This window comes from Henningerozyma blattae, chromosome 2 (assembly GCF_000315915.1).
Source record: "Henningerozyma blattae CBS 6284 chromosome 2, complete genome".
Lineage (NCBI taxonomy): Eukaryota > Fungi > Ascomycota > Saccharomycetes > Saccharomycetales > Saccharomycetaceae > Henningerozyma > Henningerozyma blattae.
This window is the reverse complement of record NC_020186.1, coordinates 2,185,002-2,209,726: the sequence shown is the minus strand read 5'-3', so window position 1 is coordinate 2,209,726 and position 24,725 is coordinate 2,185,002. Positions and strand designations below refer to the sequence as shown.

At 31.7% G+C, this 24,725-nt stretch overlaps 7 protein-coding genes across 7 annotated transcripts; 3 read left to right on the top strand and 4 right to left on the bottom strand.

Annotated features, from left to right (window-relative positions):
- Positions 1–1,139: 1,139 nt before the first annotated feature.
- Positions 1,140–1,754, bottom strand: RPL15B (60S ribosomal protein eL15; the record flags this gene model as incomplete). The annotated part of the gene is made up of 1 exon (XM_004179218.1): positions 1,140–1,754. The coding sequence occupies one exon, from the start codon at positions 1,752–1,754 to the stop codon at positions 1,140–1,142; it is 615 nt and encodes a 204-aa protein (XP_004179266.1).
- Positions 1,755–3,550: 1,796 nt separating this feature from the next.
- NCW1 (Ncw1p) lies at positions 3,551–4,021 on the top strand (the record flags this gene model as incomplete). Its single annotated transcript, XM_004179217.1, has 1 exon — positions 3,551–4,021. One exon carries the CDS (start codon positions 3,551–3,553, stop codon positions 4,019–4,021), a length of 471 nt encoding a protein of 156 aa, XP_004179265.1.
- Positions 4,022–5,069: 1,048 nt separating this feature from the next.
- TBLA0B09280 (uncharacterized protein) lies at positions 5,070–8,114 on the top strand (the record flags this gene model as incomplete). The annotated part of the gene is made up of 1 exon (XM_004179216.1): positions 5,070–8,114. One exon carries the CDS (start codon positions 5,070–5,072, stop codon positions 8,112–8,114), a length of 3,045 nt encoding a protein of 1,014 aa, XP_004179264.1.
- Positions 8,115–8,726: 612 nt separating this feature from the next.
- Positions 8,727–10,259, bottom strand: DLT1 (Dlt1p; the record flags this gene model as incomplete). The annotated part of the gene is made up of 1 exon (XM_004179215.1): positions 8,727–10,259. One exon carries the CDS (start codon positions 10,257–10,259, stop codon positions 8,727–8,729), a length of 1,533 nt encoding a protein of 510 aa, XP_004179263.1.
- A 1,455-nt stretch (positions 10,260–11,714) lies between these two features.
- SMF3 (putative divalent metal ion transporter SMF3) lies at positions 11,715–13,358 on the bottom strand (the record flags this gene model as incomplete). The annotated part of the gene is made up of 1 exon (XM_004179214.1): positions 11,715–13,358. The coding sequence occupies one exon, from the start codon at positions 13,356–13,358 to the stop codon at positions 11,715–11,717; it is 1,644 nt and encodes a 547-aa protein (XP_004179262.1).
- Positions 13,359–14,141: 783 nt separating this feature from the next.
- Positions 14,142–15,722, bottom strand: RRB1 (ribosome biosynthesis protein RRB1; the record flags this gene model as incomplete). The annotated part of the gene is made up of 1 exon (XM_004179213.1): positions 14,142–15,722. The coding sequence occupies one exon, from the start codon at positions 15,720–15,722 to the stop codon at positions 14,142–14,144; it is 1,581 nt and encodes a 526-aa protein (XP_004179261.1).
- A 4,920-nt stretch (positions 15,723–20,642) lies between these two features.
- On the top strand, positions 20,643–24,479 carry TBLA0B09240 (uncharacterized protein; the record flags this gene model as incomplete). The annotated part of the gene is made up of 1 exon (XM_004179212.1): positions 20,643–24,479. One exon carries the CDS (start codon positions 20,643–20,645, stop codon positions 24,477–24,479), a length of 3,837 nt encoding a protein of 1,278 aa, XP_004179260.1.
- Between the last annotated feature and the right edge of the window lie 246 nt (positions 24,480–24,725).

The following is a 24,725-nucleotide window of genomic DNA, read 5'->3' as shown; positions in this document are numbered from 1 at the left end:
ACAAATCTAGAAAGGAAAAAAGGTATGCTTAAGAGCAAAATTAGAGTCGGAGGCAAAACTTGTTGAGAATTTACGTTGCAAAATCTACAAGATTTAAATTTAAAGATAAAACTTTAGAATTAATTGTGGTGCAAGTTTTAAATATATATATATATATATATGTATGGTAGGGTGTGCGATCTACGTAAAAATGAATACGTAATTTTCCTTACGAGTTACAAAAAAGACTTAGGCAGGTAGGGTCAAGGAAATAAGAAAAAGAATAGTTTAATAGTGATTAATTATTACTAAAAATTGGAAAAAAACAAAGGCTTAGGAGTGGACAAATTTGTTGGGTCTCGGATTATATAAATTCTTTGATAGAGAAAACTCAGTAGTACACTTGAGAAATCTTTCTGTCACACGTAAGAGACCAGCCGTAAAACAATCCATGTAATTGTAAAACACATAGTCGTAATACTTGGAATAAGCATTCGATTGTAGTTTGGTTTCAAGTCCTCTACTTGGGCCAAGCAATTTCTACGAACAAAAGAAAGAACCAATCATGTGTGGGGTCTCTAAGGGGTGCGTAACTAAGAAAGAAAGAAAGAAAGAAAGACCAAGATATTGGAGTAATTGTTTTAAAGATTAACGCTGGTGATTGTTGAATCAACGGAGGAATAGGCTCCTAAATAGTAGTTGCTGTCAAAACTTGCATGAATATTAAACGGTACACAAGTATTCAGCCGAAGATAGTGCAGTAGCTTAGCAAACAAGCAAATTACCTTTTTTAGCATTATTTTTTTTTTTTGTTTGTACTAAAGTATTTGAAGTAAAGAGGGTCAAAAAATTTAAAGCAAACTAATGGTGACAGAGCAACAAAAAAAAAACAAGTAAAAGACTAAACGTTGTCTATAACGATTATGGAAAACAAGATAATAATCGGCCAAAGAGGACATTACAAAGCAATTAAACAAATATATCTAGAATATTCCGAAACTGGTGAAACTTGGAAAAAGACCATTTAATCACGAAATCGAAAAATTTACTTGATTTAAAAAAAAGGTGTAAGAATAGATTAGAAAAATATAGAATTATTTAAACAGAAAAAATATCAAATACGGAAAGTAAATAATAGATTATATAAATGTTTAAACAGATTATTTTCTGTATCTCCATAAGGACAAAGTGTTTTGTCTCTTCCAGGTCTTTCTTCTACCGGCTTGAGTGTTGTGGAACTTGTGACCCTTGTTCAAACCTCTAGACTTCTTACCAGTGGCAGTCAAACCTCTAGCTTCACGGTGCTTGTGAACTGGGTTACAGATCCAGTTGTATCTAGCATCTCTTCTGATAGCCTTGTGGGATGGGTCGACTAAGATAACTTCAAAGTACTTGTAGGTAGAATCTTGGTTAACCCAGTAAGAGTTCAAGACTCTCAAGTTAGCAGCTCTTCTGCCAACTCTTTCTTCGGCAGTAGCCTTCAAAGCTCTTTGGTACTTCAATTCATTAACACCTTCGTTAGTTGGCTTACCATAAGTGGCACCCTTTGGAACAGGTCTCTTTCTGTTACCTCTTCTAACTCTGACTCTGTAGATAACGAAACCTTGCTTGGCCTTGTAACCCAATCTTCTAGCCTTGTCTGGTCTAGATGGTCTAGGAGCTCTGTGGATAACATTCTTTTGTCTGTATTCCCAAACTCTGATTCTTTGCAAGAATCTTAAAACATCAGATTGTTTCTTTCTTTGTAATTCTTCCAAATACTTGTAAGCACCCATTTTGTCGGTTAATAAATTGAAGTATAGTCCTTTTAAAAAAGTGTAAAAAGGAATATAACAGAAAAAAAAGTTTCAAAAAATGGTAACGTTAAAATTTAGCAATTTTTATTATTTGCTAATTATATACTTTTCAATATATATCTTCGCTCATCGAGCATTGAAAAATTTTGGAAAATTGAAAAAAAAAAATTGAAAAAAAAAATTGAAAAATTTTTTTGCGGGCAGAGCCAACCGTTCTGAGATTTTCGCAAATCGTGCCGAGATTTTCTCACACAGTGGAAAGGAGGGTAACAACATAAGGTAGGGTAACCACTCAAGAATATTTGAAATATATGCATAATAAAATGCTAATATCAACAATACATCAATTCAAGAACAATGACGCCGTAAACCTGCCAAGAAACTTGTTCTAAATGATATATAGACTTATGTAACTTTCAATAGATTAAGAAGCTACTCACAAAATCGAACTTTGAATGTAAAATTTGCATGGTTTATGCCAGCTCAACATTAGTGGCTTTAACTTAAGTTTCTATAATTAAAACTAATACAAAACTTTCATCGTAAAACCCCACATTTCCATGACTAGTTTATCTAAAATCCAGAACTACTCTCAGAATATCTTATCTAGCTAAGCCCAAACTACTTCTGCCCATACGGCCATAACCTTGCAAGAACTATACATATATATATATATTCTTTACAGATTTGTTAATGCTTCCGGTAACTGTTATTGTTTCAATTCTCGGAATGCCATTAAAATCGACCAATACACAACCCGTATGACGACAGACAAGATAACACAAGCAGTATCCAATGACTTCTGTAATTAAGTATCCATTTGCTTTAGCCAAAAAAGCAAGAAACAAAAAAACAAACCCAGGCAAGAACTTCCATGCTGTTATGTTATGAATTCAAGGTAATTATAGCCATCCAGCAATCTTGATTATTGTACTGTTCCTTTTCCAGGAAACACATCTAGGCTATCAACCAACAACTAATAACTTTATAGCTTATATTAATTCGATCCATCCCTCTATCTTAAAGATGATGACTTTAAAGTCTTGACTACTCATTCCAGTATTTGCCTGAAGCACAAAGACAGCATACACCATCCGTGCACCACCACAGTATAGGAATGTTGGCCGGCCACAGTTGTCCAAAAATAGCAACGTATGATATACATTTACTGTGTTAGGAAATGCCAGACGCGAAACGAGTGGACGAAAAGGGATGCCCAGGAAACCGATGAATTCCAGATTTCGCGTCTGCCGAGAATGGTGTCAATACGTGAATTTGTCAAATTAGCCAGATTTGAGACACAGTATCAACAACAAGCACAGAGTCGACTATACAAAGATTGCATAGTCGAATTTTGCCCACGCCAGTCGTTATTACCTAGAAACATTCTGCCCATTGGGTGGGATGCTTGCCTGTGAAATAGCTGTATAACCTTGCAAATAATTGTGAATTTTCAACATTTATTTATATAAGCATAACCCAGATGAGCATTAGTGTCTCAGACCATGCCATGTTTCTTCGTTTGATGTCTTGGCTTCCGGTGGTTGACTTTATATTTCTGATATAAAAATATATTTTTTATAATTTGGCGTTTTATTGCTGGTTACTTTTTCGTGATTCGTTCCCTCCTCTGCATTAAGAACTACTCAGAGCCCTAAACTTTCTAGAAGTGCAATCAATTGGCGTTGTCTTTTCAATAAGTATATATATCTCTAACATTTTACCTTAATTTGTTTCAAACAAAAAAAAATAATTTTTTTTAATATTTTTTAGCAATGGATTCCTTAAGTTTAAGTATAGATATTCCAAACTTACCACGTCCAGTCGTGATCGCTCAAAGTAACAGTACTTTGCTAGTCAAAAACAATCCAAACACACCCAATTCCACTGATATAATATCAAACCCACTCAATATGACTGCTTCTACTATGTCCAACTTAGTTTCCGCTGGTGCCGTTGCTGCCTCTTCCGTCACTGGTAAAGCCGCTTCTACCATGTCCAACTTAGTCTCTACTGGTAATGTTGCTGCTTCTTCTGTCACTTCCAAGGGTGCTTCCACTATATCTAACTTAGTTTCTAACGGTAACGTTGCTGCCTCATCTGTCAATGCCAAGGCTGGTAATGCCACCACCACTTCTAAGAACGCTGCCGCCGCTGGTATGGTTGCTAACCCAATCTCTTGGAAATACGGTGTTGCCATCGGTATTGCTATGATCGGTTCTTTGATCTTCGGTGCTGAATTATAATTTTAATAATAATACTTCTGCTAATATCAATTGTAATTTATTCTGTTCATTCACATTTGTAAAATAAATATATTCCCACATGATTAACATGTCACTGCCAAATCTAGGCACACTCTTTACACTTTTACTAATAATACTAATTATGCTCCCTTTTTTATATATTATTTATTTTTTTTTAACTTAACTAAAAATAACCATATATTTTCTTACTGATAAATCCCCCAATTTTTATTTTATTTTTTTTATATAAGCAATCATTTTACCAATTTTGTCCAGTTAATTGATGTAATTTTTTACATGCAAAGATAGAAACTTGCAGATTGCCCATTTAGGAAATACTGCCCGTTATTGTCCGAGCGTTTTCATATTTTGAAAAATTTAAAAAATTTCGGCCAAATTGTGTTTAGATATCTCCTCTTTAGGAAATACAACAAAAAAACAGCGTTGAAGATTAATTTTGAACAGAAAACAAGAAACAACAAATGAAAGAAAAAAGAAATTGAAAATATGGGAAATAATAAAAAAAAATTATGGATTGCTTTTAGGAAAGTTGGAAAACTCAAATATCAAATTTCTGAATCTTTCCTTTAAGATTCTCCTGAGGGAGGCTCTGTCCAGCTTAACTTGGGAGTCGACGTGTGATTCTTGTTATCCATTAAATGAAACACTAGATCTGCCTAGCAAAAGTAAATTTCGAAAATTTAGTTAAACAAATAACATATCATTATATGGATATTATATAAACAAAAGCATACTCAGTAACCTATTTGTATACAGGGACAAACAATTATATATATATATATATATACATATCTATATATACATATTCATTTCAATACTAGTTGTTGCTCCAATAATTCAGGAATTATCCTAATCCACATTCGCTATAATAAAATACAGTCGCATAAATTAACGACATTTTATTGCAGGTAAGTTTTCTAAAGGATAAATAAATTGATTCAAATAATATTTTGTGCTTTCCAAAAAACAACAACAAAAAAACAAAAAGAAAGAAGTAAGGAAACAATAAATTCGTATCATTAAAAATATGATATCCAACAATGGAGGTCCTATGTCTGCCATGCAACAACGAAGAAATCAATTATTAAATAATGACATTGGTGATATAGATGTTACTCAAGAACCAATGATTAATGAATTCAACGATAATAATACAAATGGCCGCTCACCTCAATCATATCGACAACAAATGCCCCAACAACAACAACAGTTTATGCAACAACAGTATATGCAACAACTACAATATATGAATCAGCAACAGATGAACCAGCCCCAAAGGCAACAACAAATGAATTATAACTCTAGAAAAGCATCTCCTCCAAAACTAGAGCCACAAGAAAATAGATCTAACTCATTAACTAGTAATTCATTCTCTAATTTTTTGAAAGGTAAAAATAACTTACATTTGAATTTTGGTAAGAAAAACCATTCTGGATCTTCAGGTTCTAATCAATTTTCCTTCTTATCAAGTGTAACTGGCAGTGGAGGAGGAGGTGCGGGAGGAGATGATGGTGGGAAAGATGATGATGAAGTAATAATGGATGATAATGACATTTACACTTTTGGTGATATTCCAGGAATGCGTCATAGAAAAGATATCTTGGGGACTTCTACCGATTCCACACCTATTATCCCAACTATCTTAACGAAAAAAGATCCAAATGATACTTCACATATGTCAAATACTGAATATAGAAAATTTCTAACAAACCAAAGGAAGATGAATTATAATAATTTTTCGAAACAACTTCAAAATAATAACAAAAACAACAATAGTAATAATAATATGCCCCCAAGAGCCATGTCTCTACAAACAAATCCTCAAGGCCAAATAAACGGTATGAATCCTTTCCAACAAAATATGATGATGCAACAACAACAAAGAGGTATGTACGCTAGTAATACTGTTCCAAACTCGTCTATGACTAGTCCAACACACCCAACTTTTAACGATCCTAACATGAATATGAATGGTAACGATATAAGAACTATGTCGTTACAAAATGGTAACAGACCAATCTTTAATAATAATGGAGCTATGAACAGTAGAAATAGTTTCCAAAATAATATGAATATGAATAATCCAAGAACTACTTCCATACAAAATGTGCCAAGACCCAATATGAATAATATGCCTAATAATCAAACTCCAAATGGAAATGGACCTAGAACGATGTCATTGCAAAACTCTCAAAGACCAAAGCCCATGCAAATGATGGTACAATCTGGTTCAACTAATAATATTCCTACGATTTCACACTTACAGCAAGAAAGAGATGCAAACAATTATACCCCTGATAGTTCACAATCTAATAATCTAAGAAATGGAATGAATAATAATAATAATAATTCTTTATTAAGCCGATCTGATTTGGATCACTTGAATAATATTCAACCAAATAGCGCTCCTTCTTCAACTTCTTCCTTGGGTATCAAATCAAATTCAACCCATATGCATAATAATTCAGATACAACTAATAACATAGAAGATATAAGCCATTCTCACGAAAACTCAATTTTACACAATATAAATAATGATGACTCTAAATCTAATAATAGTTCCTCCTTAAACACTGACAACTCCATGCTTTCAAATGAAAAGGGTAAGCTGAATGTGTTAAAATTATCTGAACCACAGCAACAAGAAGAAATAAAGGAGAAAGAACTTCTATTAGCTAAGAGAGAAAAAGAAATTTTAGAAAAGGAAAAACTGATGCAACAAAAGGAATTAGAAGTTCAAAAAGATATCATAAAACAGCAAAGAGAATTACTCGAAAAGCAAATGGAAATTAATAATCAAAATATGAAGAATATGGAATTGAACCAGCAGGCTTCCAGAGATTTATCACCAAGAGAGCCTACTAGGCCAAGCATCAGATCTTCAATGGTGTCTTATGTTTCTGATACTAGTGATTCTTCTCAACCAAAAAAATCAGGCATGTATATGCTAGAAAATTCAACAGATCTCAATGCATTCTCAACTGCACAAGAATTTCAACCAACTACTCAAAATGGAACTGGAAGAAAACAATCTCAAGACGTAAGCCATCCACCCGACATAAGCTCTCTAGCTTCACAATCAACTTTTGGTACAGTTAGAAATCAAGAGGAAGATTTAACAAACACAAGAACTATATCGGCACAGAGAAATAGTATCAGCAGCACCAATAGCCGTACTCCATCTACTGATTCAATTGTTAAATTATCGGATAGATCATTCTCCCAATCAAAAGAAGATTTTAAGAGTACCTCTTCGCCATTGGGAAATAAACCTGTATCCACGAAATTTGCTGATAATCTTAGAATAGCGAAAGTCCCTAGCAGAAAAAGAGAGGATGAAAATGCTGATGACGATGATGGTGCATTCCAATATAAATTATCTAACTTAAAAGATGAAAGTAATGCTCAATCACCAAAAAAAGATATTCAAAAAAGGCTATCTGCCTGTGAAAAAGCCCAGGGTAGAAGGAGAAGTGAATTATTGCTGGCCGAAAATACTATTCATGAAGAAAAAGAAGAAGCCATTAAGGCTCAAAATATTGAAATAGGTGTCAATCATTCGGAAGATGATTTTAGTTTTGACAATACTCTTCAAAAAACCTATATACCAAGCTTTGCTAATGACGGAAATATTTCACCAATTAGTTCATTCAAAACAATCACTATTAGTGCTGAACAGTTCCACATACTTGAAGAGAACAAAACATTGATGAATGAAATTAAATTATTATCAACTGAGTTAGCAGAATCTGTTAGGAGAGAAACTTATATGGAAGAAAAATTTGAAATGCTTTCATCAACTAAGGGATTTAAAATAACTGATGTTAAATCTGAATTTTCAATTGTTGATTTTGAAAATGAACTTAAAAAAAAATCTTCAAAAATAGTCGAATTAATTCAACAATTAAATACAGAAAGAATGAAAAGATTTGTCGCTGAAGAACAGGTTTTGCTTCAAGAAAATGGATGCAAGCCAGCTTCAATCACTTTAGTCAATGAAATAAACCGTTTAAAGAGAGAAATACAGGCCAAAGACGAGGCAATTAGACAACTTACATCAAATAAACAATAATTATTAGCCTAATGCTCTTTTATTTAGTATCTTCTGAACAAATAATCATTAACCTATTTACTTATTTATTTATCTGTATAATATTCCTATATTTTGATTTTTACTTTTTACAAGATATTTTTTCCAACACAATCAAGAAGCGATTGGTTAAAAAAAAAAGCATTTTGAAAATATGATAATATTATTACCATTGAAGATAAAATATTAAGTATTAGGTACTCTTATTTAATTCCAGTGATTTTGGATACTTAACTTTCTAAGAAATAAAATAGATGAAACTAACTTTACTGTATAAGATATTACGTTTTATTTTAGAGCGTGCTAATACTATAAGGAGAAGTAATAAAAAAATCCTTTAAAAAAACTGAAATTACAGTGATGGTTGACAAAAATCGAGAAGTAAATTTATGAACTAATTTGTCGTCTATAATAATGTATACATATACCCAGTTAAAAAAAAATTATTAAAAACAATAAAAATTTGATGTGACCTTTGGAAGCAACTGAATAAAAAAGAGGTAGTAAAGATAAGATCAAAATGTAAATTGCTTTACACTAGGACCAAATTTACCTTATATGACGCAAAGAATACTAGTAGCTATCAATTACTAACTAATAACTTTCTATCTTCGATATTGGATCAGAATCTGTCGAATCTTCTTCATCCTCAACCACATCTATTATATTTAAGCTCGGCATCCTACTAGAGGATAGGAAAATTTTAGGTGGCTCCATTAAACTAGTTTGCGAATTCGAGTGATCCGTTCCTTGTGGTATAACTGAATGACTCTGCGCCATTTGGTTACCAGGGTATTCCATTCCTCCCTGTTGAGAACTTAATGGTTGCCGTTGTGAAGGCATGTACTGCTGTTGAGCAAGATGTGAACTATGTGGATGCTGTATAAATATATCTTCTTGGTATACTCGCTCTTGGGAACTTGTTTGAGTCGGGAATCTATTCAACAAACCTGGTCTAAATTCTTCAATATCTTGTTCAGAAGAATTGGAATTGAATGGATTACTAGAATAAACAGAATTTCCATTGGAATTCGAATTTGAAGTTAATATTAAAATTGATTCTGAGTCAGCATCATTAATTGTTGAAGTTAGATGTAACGTTGAATCATGTAAACCTCTGTGATTATTTTTGGAATTGGTATGAGAACGTGAACGGCCTAAATGACTATCAATAGATTTAATATTGGGTTTATTAAAATTGGTATCATCATTAAATCTTGAAGTATTTAAGTCAGTTGATAAATCAAACATCGGATTATTAAACTCACTAATAAAAGAGTTAATATCAAAGCTCAATTCTGAACTAAAAGGATTTTGATTAATTACAGTATTTCTAGTTGTAATATCATCTAAATCGTCTGAATTATTTGTACTTCGTTGCAATAAATCGTTCTTATTAATGGTCAAATCAACAAAATAAATACACAATTGAACAAATTTAATGAAATCAGCTCTTTCAACTTCTTTACCAGAATAGCGTAAATATTCATATAAATCTATAAAGTCATTTGCATTCCTAATTTGAACTTCGTCGTTTGAATTTAATATGAATTTATTTCTAATAAGATCTGATATTGTGTCTTGTAAGTTAACTGAAGGATCTACATTATTTAGGAATATTCCTTGATATTTCAATCTATCAGATATATTTTTAATACAAACGGAATAATTTAAGTATTCTGGGAACAATTTTTCATAATTTGGGTCATCACAACGACGTGGTGGTTCAAAACCTGGATGAATGACTGGTAAATTTGGTATTTTGAAGATTACACTTAGCTTTTTTGATTTTTCTAATTTTTCAAGCACCAAGTGTCTTGATGGTTTATGTGGTAAATCATTTGGTGTTAATGGTATATAATATCTTGGTATATCCTTAAGACAACTTCTATAATAGATGGCCCTACCTGCTAAGATGATTATTGAAAAAAACAGAAAGAAAGCAATTGCACCCACTACTATAAAGGTATTCAAAGCATCATTTGAAGATTCAGTAGCTTGCACAATCGAATCTATTGGTAACACTATGGAAAACCCAATAAATAATAAGTAAAGGAATGTCAAGAAGCCTCTCCAAGACCATACTAGAATAAGTCTTAGGTCAGTATACAATATTAGTGGAATCATTATCAAATAAAAATAATATTATTTATATTAGTATCAATGGATTTGAGCCGTATTGGTAAGACATAAAAGGAGGATATTAAATTAAAAAACAACAATAAAACAAAAGAAGATCAAAAAGTCACCTACCTATTATTAAATTTGAACTGGAAGAATAAATTGTAATACAAAACAAAACAAAAATTAAAAATATTGAAAGTTTAGAACTAAAACAAAAGGATAGGATAGTAGGGAATAGTGGAACAATTTTGATGAGATACCAGAAGTAAAAGAAGAATAAATGTGGTAGTGTAGTTATGTATGATCTATAAGAATAGACGGACAAATACACTTAAAGATAAATAGCTTGGTATAATCAAATAAAATGTAAGATCTAGCAAAGGATATTACGCAAATTGAACGATATAATAATAAAAAAAAAAACAGAAAGGGAAGATAATGAAAGTAAGCTAATTAACTTAATAAATGATACAAATGTGATGATGAAAAATGGATAAAAACGAAGTAACAATACGCGAAGCTAACAAAACAAAAAGCAAAAAGAAGAATAGTATAATAGACACTTCTAACTTGTCAATTATAAGAATGCGAATATGAAGGCAATAAGGGTTGTGATATGTTGATGGACAACGGTTGTTTAGTCACGTATTAGGTTTCAAAGTTAATGGGAATATGAATATTGAAAATGGATAGAATGGATGTAAAAAGTTTGAAAAAAACTAATTTATATCATGAGTCTAATCTCTATGTATGTTTTTTTAGCTATTAAATTAAGCTTTTTGATATGTAAATCCCTTGCTTTTTATTATCCTTCCAAATTAACACTACTTAATAAATTGATGATATTTATTATCTATCTAATCCCAGAACGGAGGCCGTCCGGAAAAAATAGACAAATTAATATTGTCTAAGAAAACAGGTATACAAGATATATAGATGGAACGGAGATTTCCGGAATTTGATTGTAGTATAATAAAATTAAATGACAGAAAATATAGCAAGAAAATGACAGATGATAATTCGTAATGCAGATATATATTCATCAGAATATGAAAAAAGGTGATAGATTATGTAATGTATCTATAAGAAAGTAGAATCAAACAAAAAGAAAAGTAGTTAGAGCAGTAGGTAAAATAAAAAACAGAATGATATGGCAATTGTCTCGTTAATTTAAAGTATCGAAAAAGAAAAATATTTCAAGAAGAAGGTAAGTATTTTTTTTGTTTTTTTTGAAAAAAATAAAAGATTGGAATAAAAAAAGAGATATGATTTGAAAAAAAACTAATAAAAGGGCACAAGGGAAATCCAATAGTAAAATGTTATTAATTATAACATGGAATAAATTTGATATTTTTTTTAAGAAGAAAAATAAGGGTTGCCTTTCTTTGTAATTACTTCTTGTTTAATTATTGTAAAAATATGCAGCTTTAAGTAAGATAAAAAAAAAAGGAAAAGATATTAGAAATGAACATCTGCACCAAACAAGAACGATATTACCAGATAGGTATTCAAACCTGCAATAGTTGCCCAAACAATAACAGCACTGTAAGTCAACCAAGAATTATTTGTAAAGTCAACGGCGTGCTTATTTTGGAAATTAACAATGCTATTATTGATAATACCATTACTACTATCTGTACTATTGCGATGCATCAAATTCAATGGCGTAGTTTCATTGATTATAGAAGAATCGTCTTCACTTTCTTGTTCTACAATTAATAGTTGATCAGTAGAATGAGTGATAGAATTGCAACTATTATTAGTTGAAGAATAATTATTGGATCTAATACGATGAGTATGTGATTTTGGATCGAAATCTCCATGAATATCATTTACAGTCATTAATTTTCTATTGGCTGTAAAATAAATCAATGGTGCTGAAACAATAGGTAAAATTAATGATAAAACAACTTGTGAGAAATTTAAGATATCGGAAATACCACGTTCACCCATTGTCAAAGTAACAAATAAACATGGAATAATAGCAATCAACCTAGTACACAATCTGGTAGCCCAAGGTGATAAAGTCCATTGGATAAAACCTTCAGAGACAATTTGACCTGCTACAGTACATATGATACCAGCAGATTGACCAGAACATAACATAGCCAGAGCAAAGACTAAACCTGCTGCTGGGGATATGTAATGAACCAACAAATTGTAAATTGATAATAAATCTGCATCTGCAGCTTCAGGTTGTCCATATAAAGTAGCCCCGGCAACAATCAAAATAGCAGAATTAACAAAAGTAGCAATTAGAAATAATGAAATAATTAATTCAGCATAAGCATATTTCAAAGAATAATTGATAGCGTTTAAACTTGGTCTTTGTTGAGCTTCACCATATCTTTTTAAATCATATTCAATTAATCTTGGCTTCACCACAGAGGAACCCAAATATAAAGAATGTGGCATAACGGTAGCACCTAAAATACCCAAAGAGATATATAAAGCTTGCTGATCTTTGAAAATAATGGATGATGGCATAAACCCACGAGTCAACTCCCATTTATCTGGGATAGAAATCTTGCATAGCTCCAAGACAAAGCAGAAACATGTAGCTCCAACTAATAAACTAACACACAATTCAAAATACCTGACTTTTTTCATGGAATTTGACTCTGGTTTATAAAATATTAAAATGATTAAAACATCCAAAACAGTTAAGATAACCCCCCAAGTAAGTGGAATATTGAATAAAATGTTCAATGCAATGGCAGTCCCCACAACCTCAGCGAGATCTGTGGCAATAATGGCCAATTCTGCAAAGAAATATAGAGTGTAATTCATCCATAGAGGTAAATTCCTTCTACAATTTTCTGCCAAATCGTAACCTGTCACGCTACCTAATTTCACACATAAACATTGTAATAGAACTGCGAATATATTCGATATGAAAACAGAAAACAATAGTTGATATTTAAATTGAGCACCACCTGAAACTGATGTGGAATAATTACCTGGGTCCATATATGCAACCGAGACCATAATCCCTGGTCCTATAAAACCTAAGAACTTCTTGAAAACACCCTTCCATGTGGTGGCAAAGGCAAAAGGATGTTGTGATTGAACAGTAGAGAAGGAAATGGGTTCACCGTTCATGATAAATATATTTTAAACGTAAATGTGAATCTGTTTGTAATTAATAAAAATAATAATAAAATAATAAAAAAAAAAGAAATAAAGAGGCCTTTTTTTATACGGCTGAAAAATGAGTGATAAACGAAGTGACTATAGATAGTTATTTAAAACGTCTAATAAATGCAGATAATTCTGCGTCTATGCAATGCAAATAAAATAGTTATACCTATGGTTAAAATCAAATCAGAAACTCCAGCAAGGAATGTTGATATGAAAATTTTATTGGTTGATCCTTGTGATGAGCTCGGATGAAATATTAGTTCTGTGACCTATTTATATATACGGACCAACATTCTTGATGTCCCTCTTAGTTCCGCGGAGATACCGTTTGGGGCAAGTTGCACCTACTTCTCCGAACTGTAAAAGGGACGCTTTGTAATGCAATGACAATGGCGTGGCCCATGCCACAAATTCGTGTCACTAAATGTAAACAGCCTTGTGGGCTTTGTTGACGTGTTTTATGAGATATTATGGTTGTAAAGGTGCCTTAACTTCATAATAGGAAATCACAGATTATGTTAGGAGAAGATGGTATTGAGCTGAGATAATGAGATTACGTTATGAGAATGTAAATAATTACAATGGTAAAAAAATAGGTGAGTATAATAAAGTATTGTACAGAATTATATGGCTATGGAGAATAGTATGTAATGATTATATCTCTTGTATTAAATATTTTTTTTATACGATGTTGTAAATTTTGTTTATTTTTCTTTTTTGTAAATGATTGAGCTATGAATTTGATTAAACACTGATTGTTTTCCAAACATTCAACCCATCAGTACCAGTCGATACCAGGCACCCTGGGATCTGTCTATGCCATTTTACGTCCTTAACTTCCTTTTGCCAGTGGACAAATAATAATTGTGGAGGGATTTGTTCTAATTCTTTAGTTTCATGAGTCTGTTGTTTAATTTCTTCATCATCGGCTTCCACAGAAAGATCCCACAAAGTGACGGTGTTATCTTCGGAGGCCACAGCCACAGTAGATTCGTCCAAGGGGTTGAAGCTAATCGATGTGATAGCACCTTTATGGAAGTCGTATTGAGCCACTGGGGAGGCATTTTCCTGGGATGGGGAGAACTGTCTTAGATCCCAGACACCCCAGACACCTTTATCATCACCACTTGCCAACAGATATTCCATTTTTTCATTCCAACTAATGACATTAACATCGACGTTTGAAGCTCTAGTGGAAATAGCCGGCTTATGTTTCTTAGATCTTGTATCCCAGATTCTAATATACCCATCACATCCAGCAGTGGCAAAGACAGTTTGTTCTGTCTTAGACCATTGAATATCTTCGATAGACTTATTATTACCAACACTAAAGCTTTGCTTTTCAGTGATCCATTTGGAAGTATGTCTTGAAGTTAAAAAGATTTCGCCTGAACAGTCACCGGTCAATAGAGCACCACTCTTGATAAGTGGTGACCAATCAAGACCAAACCCTTCCACATTACCATGACTTCTGATAGTATGTATTGGTCTCTTGGATTGTTTGGAAACCTGATAGCCTGGTATTTGGAATGACTTCACTTGATTAATAATATCAAAGATATAAACTTCACCATTTTCACTCATGGTAGCGGTTAATATTTCTTGATTATTGTTAGTAGCAAAGGGAGTGACTTTTAATCTATTTGTAGTATCTCTTAATGCAACGTTTGCATCTTCCAAGATAGGATCCGATTCTCTATCTTCGTCATCTTCATCATCTTCGTCGTCATTATCATCGTCATCCTCTTTCAACAAAGTCTTTGTCAATTGAGATAATTGTAAAATCATCAATTCATTATCTTTCTTCTTGGAGGCTTGAGTAGCAGTAGTCAATAATATTGATTGTGGATAATTTCTACGTTCATTCCCCAATGAATCTGGAATAATATCTAAGGACATACAAGGCCATGACAAATTCACATTATGTAGCATTTCATAAACAGACATATCTGGTTCCAACACCTCATCGGGACCTAAAGGACGAGAAATGTTTGGTAAATATAAGTTGTTACCAGTAGCATTACTGATATCCTTGGAAGCTTCATCTTTAGCAATGATGTTTTCAGCTTTTTCTTTTGTTTTAAGATTAAATTCTTCTTCATTCAAATTTTCATCTTCTTCTTCATCATCTTCATCGTCTATTTCCATAATTTCCCCATCACTTTCAAATTCATCACTGTATTGATCTTCAAACTCATTGATTTGATCATTATCGATATCTTCAACAATAACTTTAGCTTTGCTATTGATTGGTAAATTATTTAAATTAGTTCTCGATGAGACGTTTCTATCTTCATCCTCGCTATTGTGAGATCTCTTAGACATTCCTTATTAAAGTTTTTTTTTCCTACACTCTTCTTTTCCTTCTTCTTCTAATAATAAAAAGAAGCACACACGTTATGCAATCCTGCTTCAAAAACCATTTATGAAGATATCCTTTAATTAATTGTATGAAAAACTCATTATATCAGCTAACTTTAGCTCATCGCTGAAATTATCTCTTAGAATAAAGAAAAAAAAAAAAAAAAAACAAAATAACAACAAAAGATTTGAAAATTTTTTTACGTCATTTGGAAATCTGGCAAAAGAAAAAAATAACTTAAAAAAACACCATTTGGGCGTCACAAATTAGATCCCGGAATCGCTATACTGCGCGCCACAAAATATTCTCAGTGCCTTAAAATTTCACACAAATAAGGAAAATGCAAAACACCCATCTTACAGGCACATAGGAGTTACGCCAATTGCAAATGCCAAGTAAACAGGTATTTCTCCGAATAGTAAATCCTATACTACATCTTCTTCACAGATATTTGTCAATGTAGGCACAATTACGAGAAGTGAAAAAAAAACAAAAAAAACAACAGTTTTTACCAGAAAGTTGCAAACCATTTACGAAAATAGATACCAGATACTAATAGAACAACTGTGGCGTAAAAGGTTTACATAGTTCCGAGTTTTGACCGTCATTCTTTGCTACCCCAAATGCTCATTAGCAAAAGATCAGATTAGAATCGAAAATTGAACGACAAGATCTCGGACTCTGTATGAGTTTGAGACCACAGGAGTCACAAGCCCAAAAAAGTTCGAAAGAGTAAATAACAAGCAAGGGATCCCTCGGAATCCACACCAGTAATCAATCACTGGGATAAGATATGGAATGATCGAGATCACCAGCGTTCCTCTCTTCGACTATTTCTTGTGACCCAGAGACGCACATAGCAGGAACCTAACTTGTCAGACAACTAATGAAAAGCAACGTGGTTTAGGAACTTTTCCTGAGGCTACACTGAAAACCTACAGCTTCAACTGCTGCTACGATTGCTGCTACAACTGTTTCTACGTCCTTTTCCTTATAACCCGGTAGGTTCCCTCTACCCCATAAATCCTTAATTAATAATTGTAGTAATGATGATAAGTAGTTACCTATATATGTTTATACTTCTTGTACAAAAAAACATTCGACACTACGTCATATCACATTTCACCATAGGGTCCCCATGACAACCGAGACATTTCGCGCAGGCCCAAAAGGGGAAGCCCGTGATTGGATCATGACCGAGAGGATCAATAACGGATTAATATTTGTGTGGGTCACTCCGAATTAATCCATACATTGCCAGTATGGAGTACTCCTGATTGGTCAACTAATGACAGAAAATAGCTAGCTATTTGAGCTTATTAAATTACTATCCCAACTTAAAAAATAAACTAACGTTAAAAGTAAAAAATAAAAAGAAAAAGAAAAAAAATTTAGAGCCAACTAAAAACTGCGTATAGACTAAATAGTTCCTACTAGATTCAACTTCCCATTACATATTTTTATATCAACCCCGGCACGTCCATTTTTGAGACATCAACTAATGCTTATGTATGACTATGAAGGTAGTAAGCAACACACGTTCTAGAGTGTCTTCCCTAACAAGATAATTAGTATCAATAATTGAGCCAGTTCCGATTGTTTTTCCAGTTCGCTAATTACACTATGTAATGTCATACCCGTCCTAGGGCCGCTTGCTATATACCCGCCCTACAACATTTCCAAGGGTACCTATAGTTACTTCCCTTTTAGCCAAATCTAAGGAATTGTAGGTTACTTATCCGTAAAGTTAAAGCTTGAGGAGAAATAACTGCTACATGTGAATTGAACAAAATATGGAGTAAGGAAACCACCACATGAAAAAAAAAGAATTCTGGCAACTCATCATATCTTGGATAAAGGCAAGACATAAAGGTAATCTACCTTGAGGTAAAGCTAGTGTGAAGCAAGATAAATAAACATATGCTTATATCCGCGTATATCCTATATCCCGCATTACCTTTGTATCTACCTACTATACCTTACCCAGATTTTGGTCAAGTTCTACTACTAGACCGTAGAAACTAGTGCTATTAACCATTAATCTTAAAGAGTAGCGTCATATAGTTTATTAACTGGTGACTCTTTATTTGTTTACTGATACCTGTTTATATTTTTTTTAAAAAAAGTCCAAAAGATACAGAAAGGCACGTAAAAGGAATTTAATATCTAGGCTGACAAATTAGATGACTTGTTACTTATCATACTTCGCCTTAAAAAGTTACTCTATTTGAAACTCTAATTTGGAGTTCTAATCTTTCTAAATACAGGTAAAAAAAGGTACCAAAAATAACCAAATAAACCAGAACTCTAATTACATGAGTTAATCTTTATTTTATAATTTTCATTCTCCAGTGACCTTTCGTAGTTTGCTTACTATTGTTTTTCTTTTATAAAGGAAGCCTATTTCTTCATTTTGTTTTTTTCTCTCTTTTTTTTTTTACCTTATCTTTCACGAAACCAAATATTAAAGAACTTATAAAACAAACTATCTGTTTTATTACTTATTTATTGATTCTAAGAGATTAGATACCATTTTAGATATCTTGGCGTCCAGTTTCAAGATAGGAGACCATTAGTTTACTCCACATTTTATTTTTTTTTTTAATTTTTATTTTTATTTGTTAATTTTTTATTGATTTTTTTTATTTGCTTTTTTTTTGCATTCCCCTTTTAAGCATAACCGCCCATACGTATCTTAATACATTAGGAAATAGAAAAACAGGGTTCAAGAGAATTAGTGCATATATCTTTGTTGTGTTAATAGATAATTACTCTTTTATTACATTTCTCAATTTTTTCAAAGATTAACTTCAACGAGTTTTAAAATCTTTTGCCCTTAATTTTTTTTTCATTTGCTTTTCTTATTTTAGATACTTTATTTTAAATAATTTTACTTCATTTTGAATTGATCAAAATATATTTTTTTTAATAAAAAAATACATTAAAATTGTTGTATACCCAAAGAATCTATTCTTTTAACAATCCCAAGTAGAAGACTCCTGAATTATTATTATTATTATTTTTTAATTTCAATATTTCATTTGCAACAGATACCCAAGTATTACGACAAAAAAAAAGATAATAACAAACATACTTACAATAAAAAAAACATAACAAATAAAGAAATAATTTTAATCCCCGCTTTCCAATCCAATTTTGGCCTCTACCTCATCTACACACTAATACGGTTTCTTTTGTAACCGTTAACAACATTCCCCTAGAACGAAATAATCACAAGCTTATACCCTTAAAAAAGAAATTCCTGGAAATAAAAAATTTCCCTTTCAAAGGGATTTACTCATTACACATTAAATATAACATAAAGAATCCACTAGAGACAAAAAAAAAGACTCAAAATATTATCTTACTGATTTCGATCACTTTCCTTCCATTTTAAGTCAATTTCGGAACCTTATTAGAATTATAAATTTCAATAAAGTGCTTCCCTAATAAATTTGATCGGACTACTGATTTCACTAAGAGAGTATCTAATATTGTATACATCCTTCACATCTCTTCTACGACAAGGTTGACTATAACAGGCAATACTTACACAGTTACATAAAAAAACAAGAGCCTTATTTTACGTTTTTGAATATTTTTTTGTTCTTTTCGTCTAATTTCTTGTTCTTTTATTTCTAATTGCTACCTTAGAACATCATCGAAGTTCAATAGAATCACGTTCCTTACTGGCACATCTATTTCTATTTTTTTCTGTTTTCACTCGAGTATAAATTGTTTTGAAAATCTGGCATCTTTATATTTAGTTTGAATACTTCCCGTCTTCAGAAAAATAATCCAGCTGCCAGTTCATACGCCATTTTCATTTGCTTTAAATTTCGTGTTTTGAATTCATTTCTCCTGTCACTTATACTTCATACTCTAATAATTTTATTTGCTATTTTTTTTTGATTTTTTTCTTCGTCTTTAATTTTGGAATAATAAACCTCTATCAAGACATCACAGTTAAATATATACAGATTGTCATTTGTACTCATACTTTTTGCTTTCGAATCATTATTTCTGGCACTATCTCATCAAAAAGAAAGTTATTGCTAAGACATAAAGACCATTATTTCCACAAAATCGCCAAAACAGGAAAATAAGCCCGACAAATTAGTCCTTCCATTTTTGTCTACTTGTCCCATATTTGAAATCGTGACATTTTTCGCCATCAATTCTCTCCTATTTTGGCCCTTTTTTTCTTCTCTAGTCACATTTATCCTACTTTCGGGACAAATTACCGCTTTTCCGCTCCGTATTTTTCCTCCTTTTTTATTAATTCTCGGATTAACTATTTGTCCTTTTTCTGAAAAAAATACCGTGTCAAATCTTTCCGAAAGTGCCACAAATCCCAAAAAAGATCTCTCGCCAAATAGTCTTATCCGATCTAAAGCGGTTACCACAACAACTGCTAAACGATCCTACAACAGTATCTATAGGTTACATCATCATATCACTTTGACTTTTTTTTTGATTTTCAATTGTATTTTTTTTCATACATTTAAAGTTATTTTTGCTATTCTCTTTAGTCATACTTGAGATCTCATTTCATTACAAGATATCTTTTTGTTCTAGATCCCAACAAATATTAACTATCCATTTAGAGTAATAATAATAACTTCAATTACAGTATCTTGAATTCCACAAAGTTTATTTCAACACAGGAAAAATAAATATAGCAGTTTTACTTTCCTTAATAAAATTACATATTATTGTCAAATACAAATAATAATCTAGCTTCACTAATCCAAAAAAAAATAAAAACCAAAAAAAATTACTAAAACCACATTGTACTAAACACATAATTTAATTTTATTTATTTATTTTTAAATTTTCTTTTTTGCCATTCAGATATAATTCAAAAAATAAAAATTTAAATTATGCAAACATACACTAACAACGCAAATAATAGCTTTAATAAATTAGGTTCCTCTCAGTCAGTAATTAGTAAAAACGGCTCTATTTTATCATATACGCAAAATAACGATTATAATAGTCACGCACCCCCTTCGGCTAATCTAGACCCTTCAGATAACTCTAGAAGACTCTCAGACAATACACAACTTTTAATTTCAGCAGCAAGTATAGTATCTCAAGAAAAGACTATAATAGCACCACCAAATTCTGCAAATAATTCTTTAACAGAAGAAAATCAAAATACAATGCATCCACAATTAAACACCTCCTCTCTTTCTAACGCAATTTGTAATCAAATGCCTTCTTTAGATTCTTCAAGATTTGTACCTTCTATTGTTCCTGGAATAGCATCCACGCCATATCCTCAAACACAACAACAGCAATATAGTGTAAAAGGTAATAGCATATATCAGCTTCCAACTATAAATTATGGCCATTCGGATAATAGCCCGCTTCATAGAACTCAATTAGTACCTCCACATTATACAATATCAACCAGTAAGAGTAATAATATTCCACGACAACCTTCATTAAACGAAAACAACAATAGCCCAACTAGTGCATTACCTACTGCTGTTCCAATACTCAATAATGCTGAGAACAGTAGATATACAACTCCAACATCAAACCCAACCTCAAGCTCTGATTCAAATTCAAATTCTATAATACCTCTTTATAAAGGTAAAGAATTCATATTCACTAATACAACCCCAAATAACATCACCTCTACAAATTACCAATCTTCTTATAAAACCTGTGGTAAAATAAAAACAAAATTAAAAAATGAAGGTTCGGTATCTTCCATAGAATCCCTACCAAATGCTTCTAATAATCTTACCCCAACAGATGAAAAGAACCCTAAAATCTCAATTGGTGTTTTATCTCCAAAATCAATACAAAATAATACGGACCAAAGTGGTGCTGGTGAAAGGAATGACAGCATTCAAGATTCAAATAATAATAGTTTTAACACTAGTTTAAATAGTAACATCAAGATGAATGATTTGATCAGTATAAATGATATTGAAGAAAGCATTGAATTAATTAAAAATTTAAATTCAGTTATACCGCCTGTCGGAAGTCTAGTAAAACCAATTAGAGATAACTCCCCTATCGAACCTGTTGTGATTGATTATTCAGTTATTATTGATTCAGGTACAAGAAATAGAAATAAAGATTTAAACAAACTAATTAATGATGTTAATGAAGGCTACCTAAAAGCTGAAACTTTATGCAAATATAATACTACAGAATTTGTTTCAGTCAAACTATGTGAAGTAGTTCAATTAAAGGAAGAATTTCTTCTGATGTTAGAAACATATAATGTAAAAGAAGATGATAGTCATAATAAAATATTAGATCTTTTTGTTGGATTAGATAATGAAACTTATAAAAAATTATTTGAAATTATTGAATATGTTAATACAGCTTTTAGTATATCGGTCGCATTAAAATATAGATTAGAAGAATTGGGATATGATTTAAATAAAAATTCTAATCTAAATCAAAATAGCTTAAAAGATAATTGTGCTATTAATTCTGGTTCATTAAAAGTTCACAATTTATTAAATCATTCTACAAACACAAGCACTAACATTGAGAAATTAAATGATAAACAATATAGTCAAACATCATACGAATCCCCAAAGGGATCTGTAAGTGAAGAGCCTCATTGTGTAATGAACAATGCTACTAATTCTTTTACCAATCTACCTGCCAACCCAATTTCTCAACAAACAAGTAATACATCCATAAGTTCGAATTCTGCAAGTGTAGTAGAAATTTCAAATAAAGTTACACCTACTACATCCACAAATCCAAATATGGAATCGGATAAACCCTCAAGTGTTCAGAATATTAAAAATGATAGAAGTTTGCCCAACCCAGCATTGTTAGAATGTGTAGGAACAAAAAGAAGTAATAGTATTACACTTTCGCAATTAAGTCGTTCAGGTAAAAGATCAATTTCTAAAAACAGTATACTAGGTCAATCTGAAAATTTATTTCAAAATGGCAAATATGTTACAAGAGATCCTAAATCCACTCAAGTTTCTAATATAAATTCAATAATTAATAAGGATGAAAAAGATAACGGCTTAAATTTGTTGTCAAATAACTTACCATCAGATATACAGCAACCTACTCCTATCCCTCCCCAGCTTCCACAATATCAACGAATTGTACAACAGCAACAACCGCAACCACCACAACCACATCCACAACCACATCCACAACCATCACAGCAACAAAAGCAACTTTATTTCCAAGGTCAGCCTCAGCATCCCTCTCAAGTTCAATATCCTCCTCCAATGTATCATCAGACACAACATATTCCACAGAATATGTACGCACAATCTAGACTGCATGTTGTACAACAACCGCAACCACAGCTACCACAGCAATTACCAGTTCATCCACATCCACATCTAAATATGCAAGGGCAAAATCAACATTTATTTCAAGGTACATCAAGATTGAGTTTCCAAGGCCAACCTCAATCTCAATTTAACACTCAACACCATATTCATCAAAATCCATTGCCATTACAACAAAATCAAATCATGTATCCAAACCAACTTATTTCTTCAAATATTCAGCATGGTTCAATTCAAGACCCAAATTTATCTCAATCACAAATCCAATTTCAAGTACAACAGTTTAATCAGCAAGGCATTCCTTTCCAGAATGGATCAATTCCAAGAGTTATTCCTAAAAATATTAGGAATATTGAACATTTATTACAAAATCAAAATACTAATGTTAATATTACTAATGATTTGAAAAAACAACTTACTTTGAAAAATAAATCTAAAAATAAAGTTTTAAAACCACCTAGAAAGAAGTCAACTTCTTTAAAGAAAGATTCGAATGAAAAAATTGGTCCAAAAAAAGAAGAAAAGCCCTTATTTTTTGCTGTACCCTTTGCTACAGTGCAAAAAACAGAAACACATAATACTATTGATATTACTAGATTGATTTGCTCAAGTTTTATTATCAATAGTTACAAGACTAAGGAAGATGGTAGTATTATTAATTTTTTCCCTACGAGATTATTTGATGGTGAAAAAGATTTTGGTACACCAAACAATGCTTATCCATCTGACACATATTTACAAAGAGTTAAAAGCGGTATTGCAAAAACTGTTGAATTACCATCCAGTTTTCAAGGATTCCGTACTGGTAAGATTGATCATTTATTAAATAATGAAAAAGAAGATGATCCACCATCAGCATACGAAAGACCAAAGCCACCTTTGAAATTACCACATAAAGGAGAATTTGAAAAAGCTACTGAGCCAAGTTTACCAATATATTTATCATATAGAAATAATGTTTCATCTGCTAATTCATTGATGTCAAATTTGGTCAGCAGCAATAATAATGCTGGTACTAATAATAATAGTAATACAAATATAAATACGAATTGTACTAGTGGAAGCCCTACTGAAAGTGAACTAAGTTTGAATAAAATGAATTCAAAATCTGCTACCAAGAGAAGAAGAGGATCAAATAATGGTAATAATGTTTGCTTGCATTGTGGTGATACATCCACACCAGAATGGAGACGTGGACCCTATGGTGATGGTACTTTATGTAACGCATGTGGGTTATTTTACAGAAAGATTGTTAGAAGATTTAGTGCAATTGGTGCCAATCTTTTAATGTGGTTAAGAAAAGACCGAGTTCCAAGCGATCGTCGAGTTCCATTATTTATTGAAATTCCAGGACATTTGATTTCAAGACTTTGTGAAGATTCAAATATCGATTGTAATTTCTATGGTATTCAACCTCCAGAATAAATCTACATATATATATTATTGTCATATATATATATATATTTGAATTGTTGTAATTTTACTTTATATTAAACTTTAACGATAATTTATTTCATAAAATAGTATTTTATTTTTTTTCTCCCATCCAATAATACATTATTTTTTATTAATATTCCCTAATTTTTTTTTCTATTTTTAAAACATTTGATATTTTTTCTGTGCTTTGTATGTTTTTTCCCTCATTATTATAAGAATCTATTAAGTTTTTTT